The sequence below is a fragment of the Semicossyphus pulcher genome, unplaced genomic scaffold (assembly GCF_022749685.1).
Source record: "Semicossyphus pulcher isolate SPU_LCO1_2020_fin unplaced genomic scaffold, fSemPul1.0.p SCAF_16, whole genome shotgun sequence".
Lineage (NCBI taxonomy): Eukaryota > Metazoa > Chordata > Actinopteri > Labriformes > Labridae > Semicossyphus > Semicossyphus pulcher.
Genome location: NW_027211670.1, coordinates 12,967,290 through 12,992,804, shown reverse-complemented (window position 1 = coordinate 12,992,804; position 25,515 = coordinate 12,967,290). Strand labels below are relative to the sequence as shown.

The window sequence follows — 25,515 nt, the reverse complement described above, 5'->3', positions numbered from 1 at the left end:
CTGAAATATGTGCCTGAATCAGTGTTCTGACTGAGCTGCTCTCCCAGAATGACAAGCTGTAAAATAAATTTAAGAGCTGTCAGCTGATAGTAAATAAAAAGGCACTTAAAAAGATATTTCTGCCAAGTGTAGAAGCTGTCAAAAAGCTGAGTCAATCACTCGTGTCTTTTTTTTTAGCAATTTTCCTCTCATGTCATGTATTATCATAGTGATCTGTTATTAGATAATTTGACAATTAGAAAATTCCTAACTGACAGTAAAGCATACATGTATTTCAGGCCATTTTTTTTGCTACTGGTTGTGACGTTTCTGACATGACAAAATTAGCTACCTTCCTCAGACTAGCTACAATAAGCTAGCTTATGTTTACACTTTAATGCTATTTCTCAGAGTTTAGCTACGTCATAATCTGAAGAACCTTTATTTTATAAGCTGTTACTGAGGAAGGGGCATGTTTAAGAACAAGAGCTGATCGCTGGGAAGGATGGACAAACAACCTCAAAGTGCACAGTCTATGTTGCTAACGGTGCTAACATGTAAGGCAACAAATGCTTACTTAACATCAAGCAGACATGAAATAAAAATGTAATTAATTTTGAGTGATGTTTCTGGTCACCTGACGAATGTACGATATACTCTAAATTCTTTCTGCAGTAGATACATGTTAAAATGTTTTAGCTAGTTTATTTTGAAAAACAAATTGAAAACCGCATCCGAAACTGAGCCATACTTCTTGACCCTCATTTTTGTAATAGCCCCAAGACGATAGAAAAGAAAGTACATTGAGCTCAATGAGCTGCTTTTATCCGCAGCTATTACATTCATTTTCAAATGTAAAAGCTTCATGTGAGCAAGCTGGGGTGGGGTTAGCTAGTCATTCATATGACATGTGTTTGCCAATTTTAAAGCGTGTGCTCATGCTTCCTAAGAAGCTTTTGTTTTGTTACAGGGAACCTAAGGCGTAGTCTGAAACAGACAACGCTGATATCCATCTAATCAGTTTACCATTTGAATAAACGTCACATGTCTTAAAGTGTGACAAATGTTTTCCTTAAGGGTTATGAAACGCATCTTCTGTCCCAAAACAAAATATGTCACGCTTCATAGAAAAGTGATCCTTAGAGCAACACAATGAAGTTAGAGACTTTTAGTTTACTGCCATCTTTGAAGCGCTCACACCTCTTCTACTACATTAAACATTGTGGATTAACAGTGACCCGATTTAGGGCCGTCAGCGATTACAACGTTACGTCTCGTTAAATTAAATGTAAACAGGGAATTACTACACAAAATGAGCTGTACACCAACATCTAGTGGAAGCTTTCAGTGTGTGTGCAAGAAACCAACAATAAGTGACACCAATTTAAGAAAGCATTTTACACTCAAACAGTATCAGTACACATTTATTTTTAGTTTTGAAGTGCAACAGTCCACTCCTAATTGATAAAAGCCTAACACTACTTACAAGAACACACTGCAACAATAAATCATGTCTGTCGGCCTCTTTGCTGCTATAGTTTGATATTAAAATGGCTGCATAGTCAAATAGTATTCCTGCATTAGGCTCCACACCAATCCAAAATAATTTAATACTATATATCTTGATTATGACATAATTGCGTGCCAAAAACGTATATTAATGAATCACCAGTGAAACACCACTTTACATATATTTTACCCACAAATATCGGGACTATAATCCTAACAGTGTAACTTAGTGCAACATAATTTATTCTTCACAGTTGTTCTGGTTAGCTAACCGTCTCACAGAGGCAGATTATTAAAAAGGGCACAGAGACATGCCAGCAGCAGACACAGCGTGACGGGACCAGGGACACTGGGTGCGGATGCGGTGGTGAAGATTGTCCTGTTATGAAGAGACTGTGCGGGCCGAAACACGTTGCGGTATCCTGCGTGAGTCGGGAACATCATCATCTGGTGGGATTAAAGAAAGTGTTAGCATCTGTTTTTAGGGCAGACTGAAGCTTATTGTGGCGATGTCGTTCAAGCACACAATGAAACTGGGGAAGGAAGTTTCGGTTAAGTTAACTCATCATGTTCCCACATAAGCATTATAAACAGGTCAAGGTAGATGTAGTTTAGTCAGTTCTCACACCCTTCTTCTTTGACTGTGTCAAGTATAAAGACAGGGTGTGGTCATAAAGGAGAAGCTGGATGTCCTTTTTTATATATGACATGCCAATTACCCTCAGCTAAATTATAGTTAAAAATCACTAATGGACACCTCTAGGTGTTGTGGGGTGAGGTTGGTTACGCCTCTAGGAAATTAATGTAATTGTATGTAATGTTATGTCCAAATGGGTGTGTGTTTGTGTGAGGGAATCCAAAGCTGTCTTGGTTTGTGATTTTTTTGTCTGTTTTTCCTGCTGTACTGCTTTGACATAACTGCGTGGCTGCTTACCTGAAATACCCGATAACAAAAGCATCCACCTGTTTGTTTCATATACCTTTAAAGAACATTCAACCAAGAACGTTTAGCTCCCATCACTTATGCAATGTGAAAATGTCTAATGTCTGTCTCTTAGTGACGCGTTCTCCATCACCCGGCAGTGGTTGGTCTGCCAGAGAGGGTAGGCGAAGCTAAGCGGCTATTTTTCCGGTCTCTGCAAGTGTTGCGAGAAAACGGTAATCTACTATGGCTGAACAAACAAAGAAAAGATGGATGACTACAGATACAACTTCAAAAATTCGAAGGTCAGATGAAGGCAAACAGTCAGGAAAATCAAGAGTTACAACCGTGACAAAGGGACTACTCCCATAATTTATCACCATAAGGTGCTGCCAAGTACAACAAAACTGAGACCTTCGAGATTGCGTCTTTAAGGACTAAGTTAGTCCGTAGTTAATGAACCACATAGTTGGACTGGATGGTTTATTCCTAAAGATAAATATGACCTCTGTAGTTTATTTTGAGGCAATCCCACATGAACCATCTATACTCACTACAACACCAAAAATGTATTGTCTCCTACAGAAAAGAGTTCCCAAAAAGGTCATCCTTTTCTGCTGTTTGATGACTACTCTGACACACGTGGTTTCATCTCCCAAGTGGGGAAATGGTTTTTGCCAGCTTTGTAATATCCGTGAGCTTGATGCCATAAGCCAAAAAAAGATGGACACGACAAATGTAGGCATAGAACAAGCATAAAGGCCTAATTTCCTATAGATCTTTCACCATTTGAGGTCAGACTGGAGCTCTTTCATGTCACCTCAATTCACCAGCTTCTTCTTTAATGTTCATACGCCACTAATGGATGGCAACAAACATCAATTTATCAATTCATACTTATATTATCATTACTATACTTGTTATTGCCAATTTAACAAACATTTTTATTACTTTTAATTAGCATTATATGCATAACGGGCTGCACGTTGGTGCAGTGGTTAGCGCTGTCGCCTCACAGCTTAAAGGCCTGGTTCAAACCCCGGGTTCGGACAAAGTGGGCCTTTCTGTGTGGAGTTTTCATGTTCTCCCCGTGCATGTGTGGGTTCCCTCTTGGTACTCTGGCTTCCTCCCACAGTCCAAACGCATGCACGTTAGGTTCATCGGTGACTCGTAGGTGTGAATGTGAGCGTTAAAGGTTGTCTGTCTCTATGTGTCAGGCCTGTGACTGACTGGCGATCAGTCCCGGGTGTAACCCCGCCACTTGACCAATGACAGCTGGGATAGACTCCAGCCCCTCCGCGACCCTGAACAGGATAAGTGGTATAGATGATGGATGGATGTTGTTTTGTTTGCCTGACTCTATCCTGCATCTCCCTCTATCCCTTTTTTCAGCCCATGAATAAATAAAAATAGAAATGTATATAATTAAAAGTTAATTGACTGACATGTGAAGTCCTCCACTGTACCATTTGGTGTGGCCGTAATTGCCCTTATATGATAGCTGAGAATTTGTTTTTAATCTCAGTCATCTCTTCAGTTCAAATTCTTCACACTTCACTGAGTTGCAAACATGTGCACATAACAGAGATGCCGAACAAACTGTAGCAGAAGAAAACTGATGGCTTTGTTTGATTGATTTGATGTTTGACTGTAGTAATGACATATCACCACAGGATTGTGCTTTACACATACTAATGTAAAGGCAGAAACGCCCTGTCTGATGTACACGTACCAGGTTTCTGTCCACCTTTATAGACTCTTTAAAAACAGTCCAGACCACGGCTTCATTACAGGACGGGGTGGTCAGGGAGCCGTTGTAGCGATAGTACGCAGCTCGGTCCACGTCGCCAAGCAAACCCTCGATGGAGATCTCCTCTGCGACGTCAGCTTTTGAGCCTGCAAGGGCGCAGAAATACACAAATGAAGCGGCAACATTCACTCCTTTAATGTTTAACCAAATAAGTGTGCACTCACTGATGTCTTTAATATGCGAGAGGTAGCTGGTGAGTTTTTTCCAGGCATCCGTATTAGATGTTGGCTTCGATGTAGGACTCGCCTTTACGAGACAAACGTGGTTAGAAATAAGGAAGATTTAATTGAAGAGAAGAACAACCTGCTGGTTTAAGGAAGCTTCAGCTCTTACCTCGTGATGCTCTGATCCACCGCCGCTGCTTTTGGGAGCATCTGCAGCCTGGAAAATTAGGAAAATCCAGTCACACAGTGGATTTATTTGGCAGTTGAAAGTGTATATTAGCTCCATCATGTGTTATTTACATTAATACATATACATATGATTATAGCTTCCTTCAGAGATTTTATACAGAATGCACAGGCTTTTAACTAGAACCAAACATCACTTCTGTTTAAGCCTTTTTACTAATACTGGCTCCCAGTGTGTTTTAGAAAAGATTTCAAGGCTCCACACGGCCCTTTTCTCTGCTATATCTCTGACATCTCAGTATTGTACGAGCTAACGCTAACGCGGCAGTGGTCTTTTCTCTTTTCCAAAGCCTGGCTGGAAGTTAAAAGGCACAGAGTGTTTGATGTAAGGGCCCGAAGCTCTGGACAGATCTGCCCCCAGCTGAGTCATTGATCTCTTTTCAATCAGTTTTTAAAAACACTTTTATTGGACGGGCTTTTCTGATTTTAGTTAACATCCTTTCATGCACTTTAAATGTAGTTATTTCCTGATTTTTGCCTCAGCTTTATTGATCTATTTTATTTAAAAAAACTATGATTATGTGACCCGTCTGTTTTAGTGCCTGCGTCTACTACTGCCACAGTGTTTTTTTTTGCGGAGAAGGAAAGGGGCGGAGATTAGCGTGTCCACCCGGGGTTTGTGTTCCCATCAATGCCGATCGGAGCCGAGGCGATAATTACCCTGGTCTGCTGCAGAGTCATTTGATCAGGGTCTGAATGCCGACTGTAACCTTTCCAATTAAGCAAAAAAGCTGGGTGTTTTAAATCGTTTTGTATGCTTAATATTTGATTCTATTCATGGAAATTTTACAAAAAATAAACTAAGGAAACGAATCATGTCCTGGCATTAGCAGCAGCTCTAGACTTGTAAAATTGTACCCTCGAAAAAAAAGAGGATTAGCTTCTCCCCACTTGTTGATGAGGTTGATATCAGAAGTCTGATTCTGATTGGTTGGTGGGTGAGACGTGACACTGAAGCGCAAAAAATGTCGTAAGTGGGCCCATATTCAGCTGCTTTAGTGAAGCACTTGGTAACTATAAATAAAGGGTATCATCAATTATAGGATCACAAAATGAGGAAGTGTTATTATCTTGTACAGTGTGGATTCCTACATCAACCATGAACCACAGTGTAAATCAGAACAGCCTCATATATAGGACATAATCAGTGACTAGACATTAACCTCATACCTGTGCAGGCAACAACAGTAACATTCCCGCCTCTCATTAGGTAGATGCAGGTGTACTGCAGGCAGGTTGAGTGACGCGACGAGTCGACCCCCTTTCATGTTGTGTAAGTGTGCTGGTTTGAGGTTTCAGTGTGGTATGGACTGTCAACCGTTTCAAAGGCGGTTGTATTGTGCTGTTCATGAACATTTACATACCATGACGAGCCCAGAGCAGTCAAATGCCTATAGAGGCTGTAATTATCTGCTAATGTAGATGACTCGTTTGGCCTCTCAAACTGGAAATACAGGTGTATTCCTCTTGTGTGAAAACTTAGAAGGCTGATGTAAAGTCACACCATACTCACTTACGCTTACATACTTATCCGGAGAACTACACCTGCTTATTTTACTGTATGTATTTTAATGCACATTATGTTACCTCAATAAAGAATCCCAGCACTGCCAGGCCGTTAGGAGTCTGTATCGCCTGCTCCAGACTTAAATCCTTTCTCTTGTTTACTATGTGCATCTGAAAAAAAGGGACAATGGATGACATGAAGCTCACACTGTAAAGAGCAACATCTATTGAAAAAACACTGCATTAGCTCGATGTTTGCAGGTACCTCCATCGGGTATCTGTGTGAATCCACCGTGTGCTCCGAGCCCTCAGAGTCATGTGACGCGGAGCCCCAGTGGAAGTGGAACTGAAGGGTGGAGTAGTCGTATCCCAAACCTCCTCCAGAGACCTCCAACATGTCCTCCTTCAGGACACACTTCACTGAGAGGTAGACAAGACAAAGTGTCAGTTGCTTTCACAGACCTACATTTGTTCTCGGTTTTTTTTTAATAGTTCTGTGCAAGAACATTTTAAAAATGAAAATATTACGGACAAATCCTCAGAACTTTACGCAAATCATACAAACATGCAGTATAGATCGGCTGGTGGAGGCACAGTATTGACACACATCCCCTTCAGCTAAATAAAACATACATTTGATTTACTGAAAAAAAATGCAAAGATCTCTCAGGTGGGTATATTTAACAGCAGACGTTCACACATATGGAAACTTCAATGACTGTAGTGATTGTTGTAGTTACGTCTCCTCTCGCCGATCGTCCTCTACTCTACTAATCCCGAACAGATCGGCTGCAGGAGCCGTATTTGTCAACAGGGCTGTCAAGTTTATTTTTAATTAGTTATTTGATGCTGTAAAAAAGATGATTGTCAGAAAAATGAACACTTGGACGTAAATCAGCATGATAATAACTAGCTATAATGACAGAAACCATGTTTGAGAAAAATGTATTTGACGTGTATTTTGATTTTATAGTTTGACTCATGTCCCATCTGTTAACATGTAGGAGGCGGGCTTTATGAGCTATACTGCAGCCAGTCAGCAGGGGGCGATAGAGAGGGTTTGGCTTCACTTTAAGGGTGCCGTCATGTCGTCAATTTTTTTGTACAGTCTGTGGTTTACACTCAATTTAATTAATATACAAGTTACCGAATCTTGAGCCACAACAGATTAATTTCATTATCAATTACCGTAAAATTCAGTGCATCAGACGCACTTTTAATACATTTTTTTCAACTAAAAAGTTGTTGCGTCCTATATACTGAAAGACCAGTATAAAATGCAGAGAGATACATTTTATTGCATTACAGTATTTTACACAGACGATGGCGCTATAATCTAGCTAAAGCTTTGTCATGAACATGCGGCGTCATGATCGTCAGTGCAGCCGCCACCCTCACAACAATCAGCGTTACTGCAGGCGGAGCTCAACTACCGCACCGGTAACTAGCAGGATTGCAAACTCAACATGGCGACAACAGATGGTAGGCTGTAATTTGTGTGTAGTTTGAATGTGTTTCAAATGAAAATGAATTGAAATAGTGTTGAAATAACATGTTTTTATTAATAAATAGCCATAGAAAACAGACCCCCTTGTGACTTATATTCTGAATTTTACGGTATTTGTTTCTTTGATTAGTTTAGTCAAACTTTCTGAGGCTTTAGTTTGGGATCTCTGTGCCATCAATTCAAATGAAAAGTGCTTAGTACGAGAGTTGTGTCCATATTTCAGTCAATACAAATGTGTACGAAATAAAAGTGTCAAACCTGCGTGGCCCGTGTTAGTGATGTACTTGATAGCATGTTTCTCATCAAACTTCGTAAATGAGAAGGCTTTGAGGTGCTCGTCTGTCACAGCGTTACGCGCCTCGATGTTGACGGGTGACTGGCTCTTGCCGCCGCAGTGCGACTGAGGTATCATGTTCCATTTAGACGGACTGTACTCTGGAGGGGTTGGAAGAAAAAACAAACATTTCTGAATCCCGTCGCGACAGCTCTCCGTTACTAACATTTTGTGTGTACGAGTTTGCTGACACATACCGCAGTGATCATCGTAGCACCATGGATGACCTGGTGAGTAAAAGAGCAGCGGTTAATACGTCACTCAGTTACACATGTTCCCCATCATATCTGTGACCGTCATACTCACTGGGAGGTAAAGGAGTGGCAGGGGAAGCATACACGTGACGTCCATTCATACTTTGGGCCGGCCGAAAGACATTAGTGAGTCCTGTCTTCATTGGAAACTTCTGAATCTGAGAATGAAGCAAAATCATCGCACAGATTAACAACAGTGATGTTTCCTACCTGACACAATGACCATCTGTACTTGTTGGTTCCCTGCATGATAGCCTTACACTATTTTAACTACTTATATAGAAGAAGAAGATTTTTCTGACTAGTACTACCGACTCATGCCTTTATAAGCAAAAATAAGCAACAGTTGTTCGTGTTGCATTTCTAAGTAGCATTGATTATGAGTTAAAGGGCCCTTGGGTGTTTGTCTAAGCAGAGTTAAAAGGTCATACTTTGGTGTCAGCACAGAGCGCTCATTTTAACCATCATGAGGGAAACCAACACAGCCTGTTCTTCTTCTTGTACCAGCTTTAGGCTACAGAGACGAGCGCAGTGAAGTCGCTCGCACACAGGAAGGGAACACTGTTACATCGCTCTACATCGTGGGTGCATGTCTCACCTTGGTGATGCAATCAAAGAGTTGTAAATATTTATGTAAATATTAAAAGAAATACATATAAAAAAGAAATTGATGTCAAGTATTGTAACTTATTGTCATATTCTGGGGCTTTATTACCCATAATGCCATTCAGACACTTGCTCCTGACTTTATAATATTCAGTGGCATCATGCAGAGTTTTGGAGCGAGCTTTGAAATTTCACAACACCAGATTTTTTTACCCATTGTCAAACTTGTAGTCCTCAGCCTTCACTGATGCTGACTCAAGTGACATCACCCAAGTCAATTTCTTTATGCTGCTCCATCTTGAGCTACAAAAAGGTTTAAACAACCTTTCACATACACAGTTGTACCCATTAGTATTAGTCGTTTGTTAATCTCTATTTACAGATTCTAAATAGAAATGTAGATCCGTTCAGCGTAGTAGGCAGGGACGTGGATTTTAAGGATGGCAAGTGTTTTGGTTTCCGTTTGTAGTACGCTTGTAGTCCGAGTAGCATTGACCAATCACGTATCAGCAGGCTGCGGCATATGCAGGAAAACAGTCTGTGTGGAGAGCAAAAGCGGCGGACTGTAATCCGCCGTAATGACATCCCGGCTCCCATCAGCGTCATCTGATGATGATGATTTAGCTTCTGATTAATCTCTATAAACAGACATCTGAGTGCTAACAGCTAACAATCTGATCTAGATCTAAAATTCAACTTGAGATAAATTCCCTGACGCGGTGTCACAAAAGCCGTTCAGCGTTCAGATTTCCCGACTTCCTCGAATGCATCAGAAATAATCGATCCGACCTTTGCTTAAGAAACTTGTTTTTTAAAGTAGTTTTCTTCTCTTGAGGACAGACCTGACAAAGCTTCAATTTTTACTTTTTAATCATCTGCATCATGATGTTGAAATTTCAGCAAACTTAAGACTCGTGAATTAAAGTAAATCACAAGAAAAACTCTTCTTTTTCTGTAAACGACGCAGCTCGTGGAAAAGGAAGTCTTGACTGGAAGTTGTTTATCACTAACCGCTGGCTAAACCGGACTAAACCCAACATGTTCACCATTCCCAGAGGCTGTATCATCGTCTGACTACAGCCGATGGGATCCGAGATCTCTCGTTTGCAGTCATTTCGTCCAAATGACTAAGCAAGAACTTCCGCTGTGGTGTTTGATGTGGTTTTTTAACTGGTTTTGACCCTACCGAAATCGCTGTTCTGTCTTCAAACAGCTCATCTGTAAAGCACTTCAAACTGTACCAACCTGTATGAAAAGATGCTTCACTGAAAACAGTGTTAGTGATTCACAGGGTGGATGCCAGCCACTAACGGTGTGGTGCTGGCGTAGTTAAATGCAGTTATAAAAAACCAGAGGAACAAGCTGCTTGAAAAAGAGTTATGGAGGTTGTAAAGTTAAAATGCGGAAATCTAGACTCAATTAAATGTCCTTAACGTGCAATAAAACAGTGCCACCATTACTTCTAAGAACAAAGTTTCAAATTGTGTTTTCTTAAATGGACATTTCTCTTTTATATTCTACCAACATGTAATCAAAACAATTATTTTGGCTCCCTGTCAACTTTTAAAAATGTTTACTAGACAGGTATGTTTGGAGTCAAAGAGTCATGCACCTGCAGAGCCACCTGCTGAGCCACATGCACCTCCCTATCTGCTGATGGCCGTCACCAAAGATAAGATGGAATGAAAGACTGAATGCGTCGTTCTGCAACAAGCATATGACTGATTACGTCTTCGCAGTCACATGCAGCAGCAGCAGCGTTTTCTATGGTGGTTACAGTCAACGGAGAATAAAAAAAAGCCGAACTTATCAAACACGATCGTCAGGCAGACACCGGCATGTACCAGTATGTCCCCGCGCTCGTCTGCTCTCTTCTGACGCTCGGCTGCATTAGAGGCAGCTTGTGTAACACTGATTAAATCACACGTCGCTCAGCTGAGGCGGCCCCTGGGTTCAACTCCCACCTTCGTCCCCCCGCTGAAGAAGAAGTATCAAGACGAAACAGAAGAGACATGTTAACCTGTGGCAAGACATTATCCAACCAACTGATGATCATTATTATTTACTTTTGTGGTTAGAATAAATTGACTTTAATAGCCTCCTAGATATGACCCGAGGTGCAGCTTTGTTATGAAACGCTGAAGAAATCCTCCCTCCTTCTGGAGGGAGGGGGGTGCAGAGCTGGGAGTAATGTTGAATTAGTACTTTTGTTTTTACAGTGTTTTTATCAGCACTAAAGAATGTGACTACCCTCTGTTCTTCATGTTCAGCTGCTCGCGTCAGGCGTTCCCCTAAATAAATTATCGTCCTGCTGTAAACAATAGGGTGACTTCTAAGTTGTGTTTGATTTGCTTTCACCACGATGACAGACGTTGACAGCTTTATTGTGATGTCGATGAATCGACAGATTCCTGTTTGCCGTCACTGCTGTTTCGTGTGTAAGTTAGGTCAGTGAAGGAGTTGCAACTTAATGGGCTTGTGAATTAAAAGATGTAAACGTATTCCGCAATGGACATGTAAATAAAGCGTATATACAACATGTCTTAAGTGTGAATGTTTACCGATCAATTGCTTTAAGTGCTCTGTGCGACAGACTCTACAGTAAGGGTGTAATGCACAATATTCTGGTGGAGGTGTTTCCTTTTCTTATTTTGAAAAAAGTGCTGATTTGGTTCATTTCGGATGTGGAAAACAAAAACAAATAAAAAGGGATTCAATACTACGTCTCCATTTCCTTTGTACCATATTTTACAGGACTACTTGCAATGTATTTTACTTTATATCACACTTTGTACCCATATTTTAGCTCATGAACTATTCATGCCTTATTTAATTTATCCTTATAAATGTTTGTAATGTTTATCTGTAAAAGGGAGGCTGAGGTCGAAGAAATAAAGCCTTAAACTGCTTTAATGTCAGTCGAGGCAGATGGCTCGATGCTGTTGCCAAGTGTCTCCATATTGGTAGATTAATGTTGAGTTTCTGTATATAATAAGACAAAAAGTATGGTCTAGACCAAATCTATATGTAAAGTGTCATGATTTGATTTGGTTTTGTGTATGTAATTAAATATTACGCACAAGGAAGTGCTGTTATACTGAATATCAGCATGCTGTGATTTGGCCGTGCTGATATTCAATACAACAGCACAACCTGTAATGCAGTCTAGACGCGCTGCATATAAAGTGTCATGAGGTAACTTCTGTTGTGATTGGAAAATGATAATTGTGGGTGCATGAAAATAGAACAACTTGAACTGAACTACTTTCTATTTGGTATATTTACAAGTTGAATGTGCACCAACTGTTGTAAACAAAACTCAGCAGCCGCAGAGCGACAAGCGCCTCGATATTCTCCATCTTTGAGCTCTGAGTTTGGTTTCCACCCACTCCTGAGGTAAAGCTTCAGCTGTTAAATTGTCCACTTTGCAACTTGTTGTCAACTGTGTTTGTGCACCATTTGGGGCAATAAAGTCAAAGCACCCTGGGTTATTTTGAATTTTTCTGAGCTAATTAATGCTACATGTATAAATACTTTAAATTTGGTAAAGGACCTCTTTCTGCGGAGGGGCACATGTTGGCTAAACGGGCCCATAGCTCCTCTTATCTTGTGAAAAAAAAAAAAAAAAGATTTCCAGGCCTCCGAACTCACCAGATTTTTGTTGATGTTGATCGGCTCTTGAAAGACTGTCCACACAACCGCTTCGTTGCAGTTGGGTGTGGTCAGAGAGCCCATGTACCGGTAGAACTTTGCGAGGTTCACATTTCCGATCAGGTCATTAATGGAGAGGGTGTGATTAAAATCCACCTCAGAGTCTGTGAAATATGTAGGAAACGCACAAAAGGGTCCATTAGTGGTCAGAGTGTTTTTTACAACACAATCTCAACTGCTTTGAACTACTTCCTGAATGACTCTACAAACGAGTATAAGTTGACCTCTGAAGAACTCGCACACCGACTGTAAGACATAAAACTGTGAATAACTTGTCGAGCAGAGGAGTGACTTACTAAGGCCACATCATTTCATCTTCTCATGCAATTATGTTGGCACTAAACATGTCTCAGGTGTGCCAGCGGGTGGCACAACGCCTTTCATAAAACATACAACACCTGAAATTCATTCCTGGACAAAATACTCTCAGCTTTGATTAAGGTGTGACTTTTGTTTTTATGCAAGTGTTGCAAGTGACAGGGGAAAGTGTCATAAGGCATGAACATACTTAACATTTTTACGGTGTCTCATCACTCAGCCTACTAACTCGCATGAGGTTATTGTGAAACATGAGAAAATCATCGACTGTACCTGTGTCGTTTGTCAGGTAGGATGTGAGCGTGCTCCATGGTCCTGACATATCTCCATCGTCTGTGGCCTTTAGGGTGAAGACAGCTTGTTAGAGTGCACATTAACTCTCCTGTGTTCCTGTCATGTGATTTTGTTGAATAGTTGAATTTGAGTGGGTTGTGCATGTCATGATGCAGGCATGTAAAGACAAGGTCTAAAATCTGGAAGGCGGCTGACACATTTCAATGACATTTTCAATGAATAGGGGAGACTGGGGACAGTTGCAACGCTTTTTGCTTTTCTTCAAGTTACTCAGTGGTTATGTAGACTTGACTACCCAAACATCTGTCTGCTGATTACCCATACCATTTACAGATGATTACGAATGACTCCATGTTCACTGTATTAATTTAAATGAAGGACTGTTGAGCAGCGGTTGCAACAAATTGTAAAAACATTGGATCCAATGTATTTACATTTTGGCTCAATAAGCAGAGATTTTTTGAAGTTGTGTCATATTTGGATTTATTTATACAACAATAATATTTTAGCATCTTTTCTATTTAGTCAAATGTATTTTGTTTATTTGTTCATAGAATGTGGGTCTAACTAAAGTCAAAGCACAGATGCTGTTCAATCCCTCTACATTTCTTTTAATTTGTATAATTTAATGGATTTAGGACCCGTGCCCACTAACAGCGTTTTTTGCGCTGCAGCGTCAACCACCTCAATTTCAGAGTGCTTCTCACCAGCGCTTACTGTTGCTAGGTTACAAAAGTTAGCTTGTGGCTTCCCTTGGTAGTGACATTTAAGTTTAAATTGCTCTGTATGCTTAAAATTCAAAAGGAAATTTAACACGGTAAGGATAAAAACAATGGAAAGGAATCGAGCCCTGGCATTAGCATCATCAGAAGACAACAAATTGTACCCTCCAAAAAAGCAAAGGATTAGCTTCTCCTCCGCCACTGTGGTTCACAAAGTTGATATCGGAAGCCCTGTCCTTTCTTGATTTTGATTGGTTGGTGAGAAAGAAGTGACATTGACGAGTGTGACAGTGTTCCAAAAGTTAGACTATTTTCAACTAAGAGCGCTGTGAGCGCTTAGGACGCTGAAAACACTGAACTGCATTGGTTGTGTGAATAAAGCAGGCGCTGCCAGCTAATTCAGTTAATTCAAGTTGCGGACAATTTCAATAAGTTGTTGCAAATGTTTCTCTGAGCAGAGAAACAAGACTTTCAATAAAGCAGTTGCAACTAAGAGACTTTTCTTTGACATAATTTGTAGAGTACATACATTTATGAAAAACCCAAGAACAGCGATTCCCTCTGAGTCCTCCGTGGGCTGCGGCACACCTTTCTTCAGACTGACTATGTGCATCTACAAAAGATGATATGAAGTGATGAGACCCCGCAAGATAACACACATTTGTGTAAAGTGAATGCTAGTGAACGTTGCTGTACCTCCATTGGATATCTGTGGCCATCGATGGTGTGCTCTGAACCTGGGTGATGCTCTGTGTCGCCCCAGTGAAGGTGAAACTGAATGGTGGAATATGTTCCATTCAGTCCGCCTCCGCTCACTTCAGCTTCATTGTCCTTCAGAATGCCTTTCACTATATGCATGAGAAAGATGATTGTTTTTATGTAGATATGTGAAATTTTCAGACTTCTGCCACAAATACAAAAACTGGAAGAGGAAGAAAAAAATGGGAAGTTAGAGTTGTAGTACCCGTGTGTCCGGTGTTTTTGATGGACTTGATGATGTGCTGAGAGGAGAAGTTGACGAAGGTGAAGTTACGCAGGTTTTGGTCGATCTTAACATGACTGGTGGTTATATTAATAGGAGACTGCTTGTTTTTTCCACAGAAAGACCCAGAGATGTCTTTCCAATTACTTGGGGTGTGCTCTGGGAAAGTAAGAGATGCCTCAATACCACAAAGTCGTGCAGAGTGATGATGGTTACGTTTGAATCATTTGAGCTAGACATGTTGTTGTTACTTACCACAGCCAGTGTAGCACCATTGACTTCCAGCAGCTGAAACAGAAATAAAGTGTGATTCAAAATAAATGTGGCTTTGTGTAATAAAACATTGACATGGTGTTGACCTAGATGGAGGATAATGAAGACGATGAGGAGGATGGTGAAGAAGAAGACAGCAAGTTAGTCTTATGAGCTGAAATTAAGCTCATGTGCCTTCTGCCTTACGGGTGGTTCAGACCAGAAGCTAAGAAAATATTCTCCTCATCTTACTAGCACGAGTTCAAGCGCGAGTTCAGATCATACGTGAAACGAAAGTTAACCCCTCCAGATATGTTTACAAATAGTCGCCTGTCATTTCTTGCTTCATTACATCCCTCAGAGGAGATTTCTTTGATGGAAACCAGCTAGCGTGCACGTTCATCCGTTTGTGGTCAGTCTCAGTTTCACTGTAAATAGTAAGTCACGCAGAGGCCGCACTCTGGATTGTTACTGCGGTATGAAAATGTTGCAATAGCAATAAAAAAATGCAAGCTTTGTCCACAAGACAAGAAGAAAAACAAAACTTTTATAATTCTCGTTTGTTAAATGGAGATTAAGGCCCCGATCAGACAGAACGCACCGCACTGCCTTGTTTTTTGAAGCCTACGGTTAAAAATAAAAAAGCAGCTCGCTGCACCTTTTTTTTCTATTGTTGTTAAGGCAACCGCCGAATCATAGCTGTCATTAACCTAACCGTCATATTGTAAACTGAAAGAAGGCCCGGCTCTCCTTTTATCCGATTGGACAATGAGAAAAAACTCCTACTTAATTGGGCCCTTTTCTGCTTTGAGTTGAAGTTTTCTCAACTCGGTGCTCGGAGCGTTTCCTCCAAACCAGAGGGGAAAAAACACGAGCCGCTCTGCAACGCAAAAGCAGCGTGCAAAAAGCGTCCCTCCCAATGAAAACTGCTAAAACACATTCTGTCTGATCGGGCCCTTAGTCGATCATTTCTGATGCATTCCAGGAAGTCAGGGAAATCTAAACGCTGGTTGGCTTTCGTGACATAGTGTCAAGTCAAGCGCACAAGTCACGCAAACGACACAAAATGTGCATTGCATTTTTTGTGTCGCAGTTATTTTGTAGCACAAATTTGCTTTTGGTCTGAACGCGCCTTGAAGCTAACATTAGCCACAGCAATCGGCCAGCTGTGGTGTAAATCAGAGGTTACATTTACTAAAAGGTAGGCACAATTCACATGTTTTATTTTATGTTTCTATATTCTTCAGAGGAAAATTTACTTTTTACTCCACTAAAGTTATACGACAGTGAAAGATTTGAAACCACAGATGTAATAACATGTGGTTTTAAATCTTTGTGTCTGGTTGAGGCCTGTCGTATGGAAGCCAAGAGCAGCCATGCCTGCAATCACTCTTTTAAATGCCATTATTTATAAATATAAATATTTTGTTGAAGAGAAAAAAAAACATCGTTAGAGCCAACCAACCGATTATCAGGAGAAAAAAATGGTTTCCTTTTATTACTTTAAACGTTAATCAGAGTTCAGAAGTGCCATGACAGGAAGCAGAGGTGCATCTTGAAAACTGTAGCATCTAAACCAGTAATCACTTTACCGCTGCTTTTTTAGAGGCTTAAAGTCGACTTAAATGGACAGTGATCATCAGTAGCCAAAAACGGCAAAGGAAAAAAACCTGGCGAGACAAAGTGTCAATAACTTCACTGCCAGCACACGCCCTGTATTTACTTTGCTATAATTGTTGTTAGTGGTATTTGTGGTGGTAGCAGTATTTGCAACAGTGACATTGCCAGCATTAGTGTACTTATACACCATTATAATTGTATTAATTTGATTTAATGACTCAGTTAAACGGTTTATTTATATCATATTGATCCCTCTCTTGTAAGCCTTCCATTAGTGCACCACCTAAACCCCCGCTTTCTTTCTGACTGTGCACTCACATGCATACATCAACGTCATTCTCCTGAACCGGGACCAATTGTTTGTTTAGTTATCCTGTGTCTGTTGTTTTTGTCGTCCTCTTGTTGTTCTGTTAGTTTTTATCTTCAGACAGCAGCTGCTCAAATAAAAGCCTATTATTGGTATTTTTTTAAATGCAAGACCAGAGGGATGGGAGTTGGTTAACATCCGCGACATGACTGTCTGCTATAATGACTGCAGCAATCAGTGTTATTACTCACTAATGAGTACTATTTTCTCATAAATTATGTTGTAGTGTTTGTTTGTTTAAACCACTTCTTTTCTCTGCGGGCATTAGAAAGGTTTGTGACTCATATCCACAGGTATGCCGAAAATGACTCACTGAAGTCTGGGACTGGCTTGCGATGTTGTTTTGTTTAATTTTTTCCTTTCATCACTCATCCAGCAAAATCAATTTGTACATTATAACATTTGTCATGTGTCACAGTATTTCTCACTTTTGGAATTATGGATATATAAACGTGAACTAAAGATGACGGCCAAAAGCTGATGGCTTCCAAACTACTCGCTCACAGTAGCGCTCAAAATATCTAGTCCCATCTCGCCTACACATCACACATGCGCAGTAAGCGACCCAAACAAGCGACAAAAACCACAATTCCCATATCTGTCAAAATTTAACAACTTCAAATTATTTTTATATTTTCCATTTTGACTCTTACATGTGTTATCTCCATAAATAAGCCCTTTGTTTCCTGAAGACTACCAAATAATTAACACACAAGCTCAAGGTAATGCCATCGTTACTGACACACTGGACTTTTATATTGTCTGTACATTTAAGCTTTAAGCTTTTTGCACTTATCAATATCCTGTTTTTAATTACAACTGGTGTACATATTTTGTATTATACGTATTGTTTTTTAAATTCTTATTGCCTATTCTTTATCGTGTTCTATTTCAGTCTTTGACTTGTTTTTATTCTAGTTCTGTTATAACTGTTCTGCACCAAAACGAACTCCTCGTATGGCCTTTGACTTCCACACACATCTTGTTTCTGAATTGTTAGTTCCGCCATAAAGATTATCCTTCTATTTATATGGATTAAAACTGTTCGAGGTCCACAGAAGCATAATTATACAATATTTCATAAAATTAATTGAGAAATAAATGCAGAATCTCATTTTTTACTATCTTTGTAATCATGTAAAAAACCCTCAGATATATCTTGTGACCCTTTGAGGGAAAAAAAAAAAAAAAGGATCAGTTAAAACATTAAAATTCTTCTGTACTCGAGTAGAATTTAGAACATAAATTTATTGCTATGGTTACTTATCTACACTGATTAACTCAATGCACATTTTCACACCTTCAGTAGTTTAGTATTGTACAGATTAAACGTTGCTGTACGTACACTTACAGCTTAAATAGCTTGGTCCCTTTTGTACTGTTACTATGAACATGAAAATCAACCTAAGTGTGTGGACGTGTGTTGGGTTTAGAGCTCATTAATAAATATTTCCATATAGTTGATCTATTTCACTCACCACAGTTCGCCAGAGCTCCCAAACACAGGCACAGCAGAAGAGAGGAGAGATGCATCTTTGAGGACAAAAAGAAAAATTACATTTTACAAGCATTTCATAAAGGATGACCAAACTTCCTATTTTTGAGAAAGAGGAATCAGCCTCAGTGATGTTTAGCAGGTGTACTTCATGACAAAGCCCTACTTTGTGCTACCTTTAATTTGTTAAAGAAATCAATTAAATTATCTTACCGTGCTGCCAGGCCTGAAGTCCTAAGGATTAAAAAAAAAACAGCTGTCAGCTTCCAAATAAGTCCACCAGTGAGGAGAAGGTGATTAGTGTCGTTTGTAGTCAGTGATAAATGCAGGAGGGGACATACAATGGCAGGGTGGGTTGGCACCTATTGTGTATACATCACTAAATGAGTATGGGGGAGACGCGTAACATGACTACATGTCCCTTTTGTCAGGACATTGTGATCAAAATACAGGTAAGGATCTGGTAAAGGGGGTTTACACAGCAAAGCTGAGTGGCTAAATCCTGTTCCTGTTCAATGACACAGAACTCAAGTTTCCATACAGACTGCTGGTTTATTATAAAAGGAGAAACACTGACATCAAAGTTAAACTTTTAGAAGTATATGCAGCGTCTTTTAACTAAAATGGGAAACCATGCAAGACATGTGACGACACAAACAATTTAAGGCCTTTGTTTTCTCTCACCTGATTACTGCTCTGTGGTTTGGTCCTGTGTTTCACAAAGTAACTGCAACCCGTCCAAAACAAAGCAGCGCGTGTAGCTCTATATTGAGGGTTGAAAACAAATGTTATTAAAATGCATGAGACTCGCTCTCGGTTGATAGTTAAATTTGCACTAGTAGGATATATTCATTAATGATTTTCTTAAGGAATGCTCCATTTAATCTTAAAACTATCCTTTAGTACAGATACACACCATTACCCAACAAGGAAGCTGGAGGTCGTTTTACGTTACCAAAATGTAACAGCACAAAGTTTAGGAACATACAGAGCAATGCAAGAATGGAATTACCTACCAAATGATATATCACAACAAAATACTGTATATTTTATACTTAAAGAGCATTACGCAAGACATTTTTAGTCATTAAAATTACTTCTTTTTGGTGTAATGTGTCCATGGGAATTCTTATCATTTTTATCTATGAGGTCGTGATAGATTCTCAGTCGAAGCCTGTCTGTTGTTTGTTTCTTTGAGTTTGTGTCATTTATTTTTTAGAAGAGATGTATGATGTGTTTGTATTGTACCTGTAATGTACGGAAGCCCGAAGTGGACATGCATTCACACACGTTATTTACTCTGTTTTCCCGTGATAACGAGTTCCAATTGTTTCCTTGAGATCTCGACTTCTTTCCCTCTCGTTATCTCGAGAGAACAGCGCTTGTGTTCCCATAATGGATGACATTAAGCAATATAACATGATAAATAAGTCGAAATCTCAAGAAAACAACCAGAAATGACTCGTTATCATGTGAAAACGGAGTGAATAGAATGTATGGATGCATATGTCCGCTAAGGGCTTCAGTAGTAATGTACTGTGTCAAGGTGTGTTTTGTACCGTCAGGGTGTAAAAGTTTGCAGACTCCAAGAAGACGAGCTTCTGCAAGATTTATACCACGCTTATGTTATTTAAAGAATATAAAAAAAGTGTTTTGGGTTTTTTTTGCCAATTCTAACTTCAGCTTTGAAGACACTTTGTATAATTACTAAATTGTTTTTACTGCATGGCCTTTACATCAACCTGCTCACTGGAGAAGTTACAGTTGTCAGCAAACACATTAATGATCACTTACATCTGCTTAAAACAACATAATGGTCCTTTTTAAACAATAATTAAATATATATACGTACACAGGCTTATAATAGGGGATTTAAGTTAAATAAAACTGATATTTAAAATGAGATTGTTTGTGTTTAATATATTTACTGCCAATCATTTTAAGTTGAAAACAGGTGTTGTATTAAAATCCTCAGAAAACACAGAAAATCCAGTAAACTTCAGCACAGCATGAACTTAAATCTCAATTTAAAACCCCAACAAAGGAAGTGGTATTCGACACCTGCATTGTGGTCTTCAGCAACAAAAGACTTAACACATACAAACAAAAGCACAATCCAGATAAAGGGTATTACACGCCATTGGAGTTTTCACAAAACCCCTTACATCCCTCTCTAAACATTCAGCCTGGCGAGACTAAGCTTTTAACTGAAGCCTAACAGGATGTCCAAAATGTATTCTGCATTGTAAGGAATAGGTAAATGAATACACCCAATTGCTTCTTGGTAGACGGTTAAACAACAAGATAAATATCACTCTTGTTTGTTTGCTAAATATAAGACTAGCATCTGGTTAGCTTAGTCTAGCACAAAGACTTGACTAGGCTAAGCTCAAACCTGGTATTAAGAAAAGAAAAAGCTCACCAATTAGGTAACTAGCTAACAAGCTTTTTGTTTGATCCAAACAAAAAGGAAAGCGTGTTAATGTGGTTATGTAGCAGACTTTTTCTTAGCTAGCTTCTTTGTGGCCTTTGTGACTGTTTGTTATTTTGAACAGTCTCAGTTACACAGATGAGATATAAAGTGCTAGTAGGCTACCTTTAGAAGTGCTAGTAGGTGGATTGTATACCGGTCGACAGAGCAAAGCTAGCCTTTTACTTCACGTTTCCAGTCTTTGTGCTAAACTAAGCTAGCTGGCCGCTGGCTGAAACTTCAAAGGCAGGATGACAAGAATGTTTTTCAATAAACGTTACATGACAGAGAGCCACCTGTTTTTGTACCTTTTGTTTATTGGAACTGCTACTGTGTTTATATATACATAACTTGTTAAATGAACCGACACAACCGGGTGCTGTCCTCCAAAATGTCCTCACACACTTTTCCACTCCTCATTACTCCATTGGTCGTCTGTTTATACTTCCAATAAGGAACAAAACACACACACCACCCACCTTTTCTGAAACAACAATAAGGAAAGGCACTTCATTCTGAGCACATTTACAAAGGCAGGTGATAGTCAGGGAAGAAACAACGGGGGGAATCCCTAGAGTCATAATCAGTGTAAATCAACAGATGCTAAGATAAGTATTGTTGGTGGTATTATACTAATTCGTTATTCATCATTCAATAAAAAAAGTTAATAGATTACCTATAAGACTTAATATCTCTGAGAAATGTTTGCTTCTTCCTGCACTTAAACTCAGTAAGCTTGTATAAATATGATTGACATCAAAGTTACAAAGGCCTGGCTCTGTGTTTATTCAATGACTAAGATATTTCCTCCTTCTGTTTTCAGGTCAATGACAAGAGAGGTAAGAAGTTTGCGTATCCGTGACAGAGGGTTGGACCTCACCTGGGAACCCTTCCAGCAGGACGAATGCCAGTAAAATCAGAGAGAGCTCAGGGAGAGCGACATGTGCAGAGAAACACTTTGCTTCAGGAGAGCAGCAGCTGGACGTCGTTTAGTAATCAGGGTGTGATTGGCTGGACAATTGACTTTTTTTTTTCTTCCACAAAGGCACCTTAGAAATGGAAGGATGTTATACGTTTTGGGACACACTCAAGAACATGGAAGTTGCAAGTAAACTCTGGCTAATAGAAAAAACACTTTTTTGCCAAAGGACTGTCTTTTGTGCCGTGGACAGTGGACTCAATGCTTTTGGTTTAAAAGCTGATCTTTTAAAGTGTTTTAGACAGATTATATTATGTCCTTTGTTTTCTTCTGAGAACACTAACCCTGTGACAAACACTGATGTTCACGTCTTCAGAACAAAAAGCATTTTCTGTCCAAACACTTCAAACGCATCTATAAATACTTCTGTAGAATCTGTAGACTTGTTGAGCAGGACATTATGCAGACTGCCAAAGCACATACCAGCCCTACTGACTTAAAGTAACAATCTCAAAGACTTTCATTCAAATAAATGTCTGTTAAGTCACTATCTATCGCCGAATGTGGTAACACAATGGTGATTGAGCCTAAGCTTTTGCATTTGCAATATTACAGACTGGGTGGCGCGGCTCCCAGTTAGTGACGCGTTTTCCATCACCCAGCAGTGGTTGGTCTGCCAGAGAGGGTAGGCGGAGCTAAGCGGCTGCTTTCCCGGTCTCTGCAAGTGTTGCGATTAAAAAGTAATCTTCTATGGCTGAACAAACAAAGAAAAGATCGATGACTACAGATACAACTTCAAAAATAAGAGAAAATCCAAAGAAAAAGAAACAAATTCGAAACTCAGATGAAGGCAAACAGTCTAAAAAGGAAAGCGACCGTCAGCGAGGAAAATCAAGAGTTACAGCCTGAGCCAACCGTGGACGTCACACATGCAACACTGTCTGGATATCTGGGAAGTGTGCTCCTGCAGTTATCGTTTATCGCCATAGGTGCCGCCAAAGAGAAACCAACTTTAACTAAGAGTGAAAGAACTGCCTTAAATGAACTAATGAACAACAGAAACATCATCATCAAACTGACAAGGGCGGCGGCAACTGTATCCAAGATTCAGAGAACTATAGACACGAAAGTCTTTCTCAATTGTTCAATACAAGATTTTACAGAATAATAAAAAATAATGACCTGGCCATCTCTTTTCAAAAGGAAATATTCTCTTATCTTGAAGATATCAAAAAGAGGAGCTCTGAACCCTCTACCGCCTGTGAGACAGACGTTGCCCAAGGTACATCAATCTCTAACCAACCCTCCAGGCCGCCCGATAGTGGCTCCCTTTGGTCTCCTTTGTCAACATGTGTGGATTGTTTCATTAGGCCTTATGTCCAAACACTGCCAGCTTACATCAAAGACACCACAGACTTCAATGACAGAAATTCTGATCTGTGTGATTTGCCAGATAATGTCCTTCTATACACTCTTGATATCACAAGCCTTTACACGATCATACCCAAAAAATGCAGGTTTCAGGCACAAGCATGGGCACCATCTGTGTCCTGTCCAATTATGCTCATTTATTTGTTGGATTCTCTCAAAAGAATTTGTCTTAAAGACACACATTTGTCTATAAAATGGTACAGATATATTGATGACATCTGCATTTACAATGGAAGTTCTGAAGAACTCGCAGATTTTGTTACTCCGTTAAACAGTTTTGACAGTAACTTAGAGTTCACATCCAACTACAGTACTGAAAGTGAGCTTCTTAGACATGTGGGTTATGGCTCCATTAGCCTATCACTACCCTTTACTGGAAGGACATAGACAGAAACACCTTGTTGCTGGCTACACATTTTCACCCTACTCCTACCCATGAAAACAGGCCTCCCCATTAGTTCGTTTTTTCGTTTGAGCAGGATCATTCCACGGAAGACTTTAAAGAAAAGGCTGTGGATATAAAAAACAAATTTGCAAAGCGGGGGTATCCATCACCGTGGATCGATCACGCATATGACCTGGCCCTCAATAGAACACGCTTGGACTTACTGAAAAAGAGCGCCAAATAGAAGAAGTTTTCTGTGAAAAAACACTGGCATTTTGCAGTTGAGAACCATTGTCCTAAAGTATCCTAAAGTATCCTCCAGCAAAGACCCCCAGCCCTGTTTGTAAACAAGAGAGGAAAAAACATAAAAGCATCACCTGGTTTTCTTCACAAGGAGACACGAGGAGATATCCAGCCGAGACGCACAGACACGCTTTCACAAATGAAATCTGTTGTGCTCGGTACAATTACACAATAAAAATGGACCATTTCTCCCATCCCCATACAGGCAAAAGATTTCGCATTAATAGGGTTATCACCTGAGCATCAACACACCTTATCTATATAGGCCTATAATACGATGTCTGTGTGTCGGGAAAACGACCAGGAAATTAAAACAAACGGGATTATCCCTGTTCCTTTTAAATGATAGGCAGCATCTCCTCACTGCGTTTCTGTGGGATTGAACAGGTCACCCTTCCTCTCAGGGGTGGTGACCATGACAAACTGCTTTAACAGCCTGAGGCTCAGCTACTGGGCTCACATTCTACAAACACTGGCTCCTAAAGGACTAAATGAAGAATTGCTCCTTTACATTTTTCTGTGATTCTTTTTCAGTGAACATACATTTTTTTTCGTCTTATTTTCATTCTGATTCATTTTGATTCATTATTTCAGTTTTTATGACCGACTGTCATGCTTTCTGTTCTGGGTGTAATAAAGCACTTTGGTACCTCGATCGTTTCCTTTAACGTGAATTCGTGAATTGACGTATTATTTTTACTCGGTCAGGAAGCGGATGTTGGTGATGTCTTAATTTGTTAATGAGTTTCCTTATTGTGATCAAACATGTTTATTGGCTGTAAACATGCAGCCACTTCCTACTTAAAGCTCCTGTGAGGAGTTTTTTGATGGTTATAAAACAGACTGAAATTTATTCTGATGACTCTATATGAGCTCCAAAAGCAAAACAGACCATCAGCGACGAGATAGATTATTTCTCTATAGTTATTTTTAATGCCTGAAACAGCTTGCGGGGGGGGGTAGGTGTCAGATGAAGCGGTTAACTGCACACTGCCTTTGTTTACATTTGCCAGGGCAAACATTTTAACTGAATGACCATGTTAAAGACAGCAGGTTGAATTTTTTTTGTTAAAGATACAATGTTGAAGATTGACATTTTTTGCTCTTGAGCACCTCCCACTGGCAATAATCGGGAATTACAAGAGCACTCTTCCTAATTGAACCAGACGTCTACAGCTGGCTCCTGTTGTCATGGTTCTAACTCTCGCTTTCGTTTGTAGACTTTGACTTAATGTAAGCATTAAATTTGTTTCTTTTTTTTTGGATTTTCACATATTTTTGAAGTTGTATCTATAGTCATCGATCTTTTCTTCGTTTGTTCAGCCATAGTCAATTACTGTTTACTCACAATGCTTATAGAAACCGGAAGTGCAGCCGCTTAGCTCCGCCTACCCTCTCTGGCAGACCAA

The 25,515-nt window shown here is 39.8% G+C and overlaps 1 protein-coding gene across 1 annotated transcript; it reads right to left on the bottom strand.

The window, feature by feature from the left end:
* Nucleotides 1–1,387: 1,387 nt before the first annotated feature.
* On the bottom strand, nucleotides 1,388–18,897 carry LOC138593029 (uncharacterized). The gene is made up of 17 exons (XM_069663850.1): nucleotides 18,812–18,897; nucleotides 18,582–18,636; nucleotides 15,120–15,152; nucleotides 14,847–15,023; nucleotides 14,579–14,730; nucleotides 14,412–14,495; nucleotides 13,140–13,206; nucleotides 12,489–12,652; nucleotides 8,284–8,389; nucleotides 8,175–8,204; nucleotides 7,902–8,078; nucleotides 6,402–6,556; nucleotides 6,218–6,307; nucleotides 4,554–4,601; nucleotides 4,385–4,466; nucleotides 4,143–4,306; nucleotides 1,388–1,935 (listed from the first exon to the last, which is right to left on the bottom strand). Exons 2-17 carry the CDS (start codon nucleotides 18,634–18,636, stop codon nucleotides 1,765–1,767), a joined length of 1,755 nt encoding a protein of 584 aa, XP_069519951.1. The 5' UTR covers nucleotides 18,812–18,897; the 3' UTR covers nucleotides 1,388–1,764.
* Nucleotides 18,898–25,515: the final 6,618 nt, after the last annotated feature.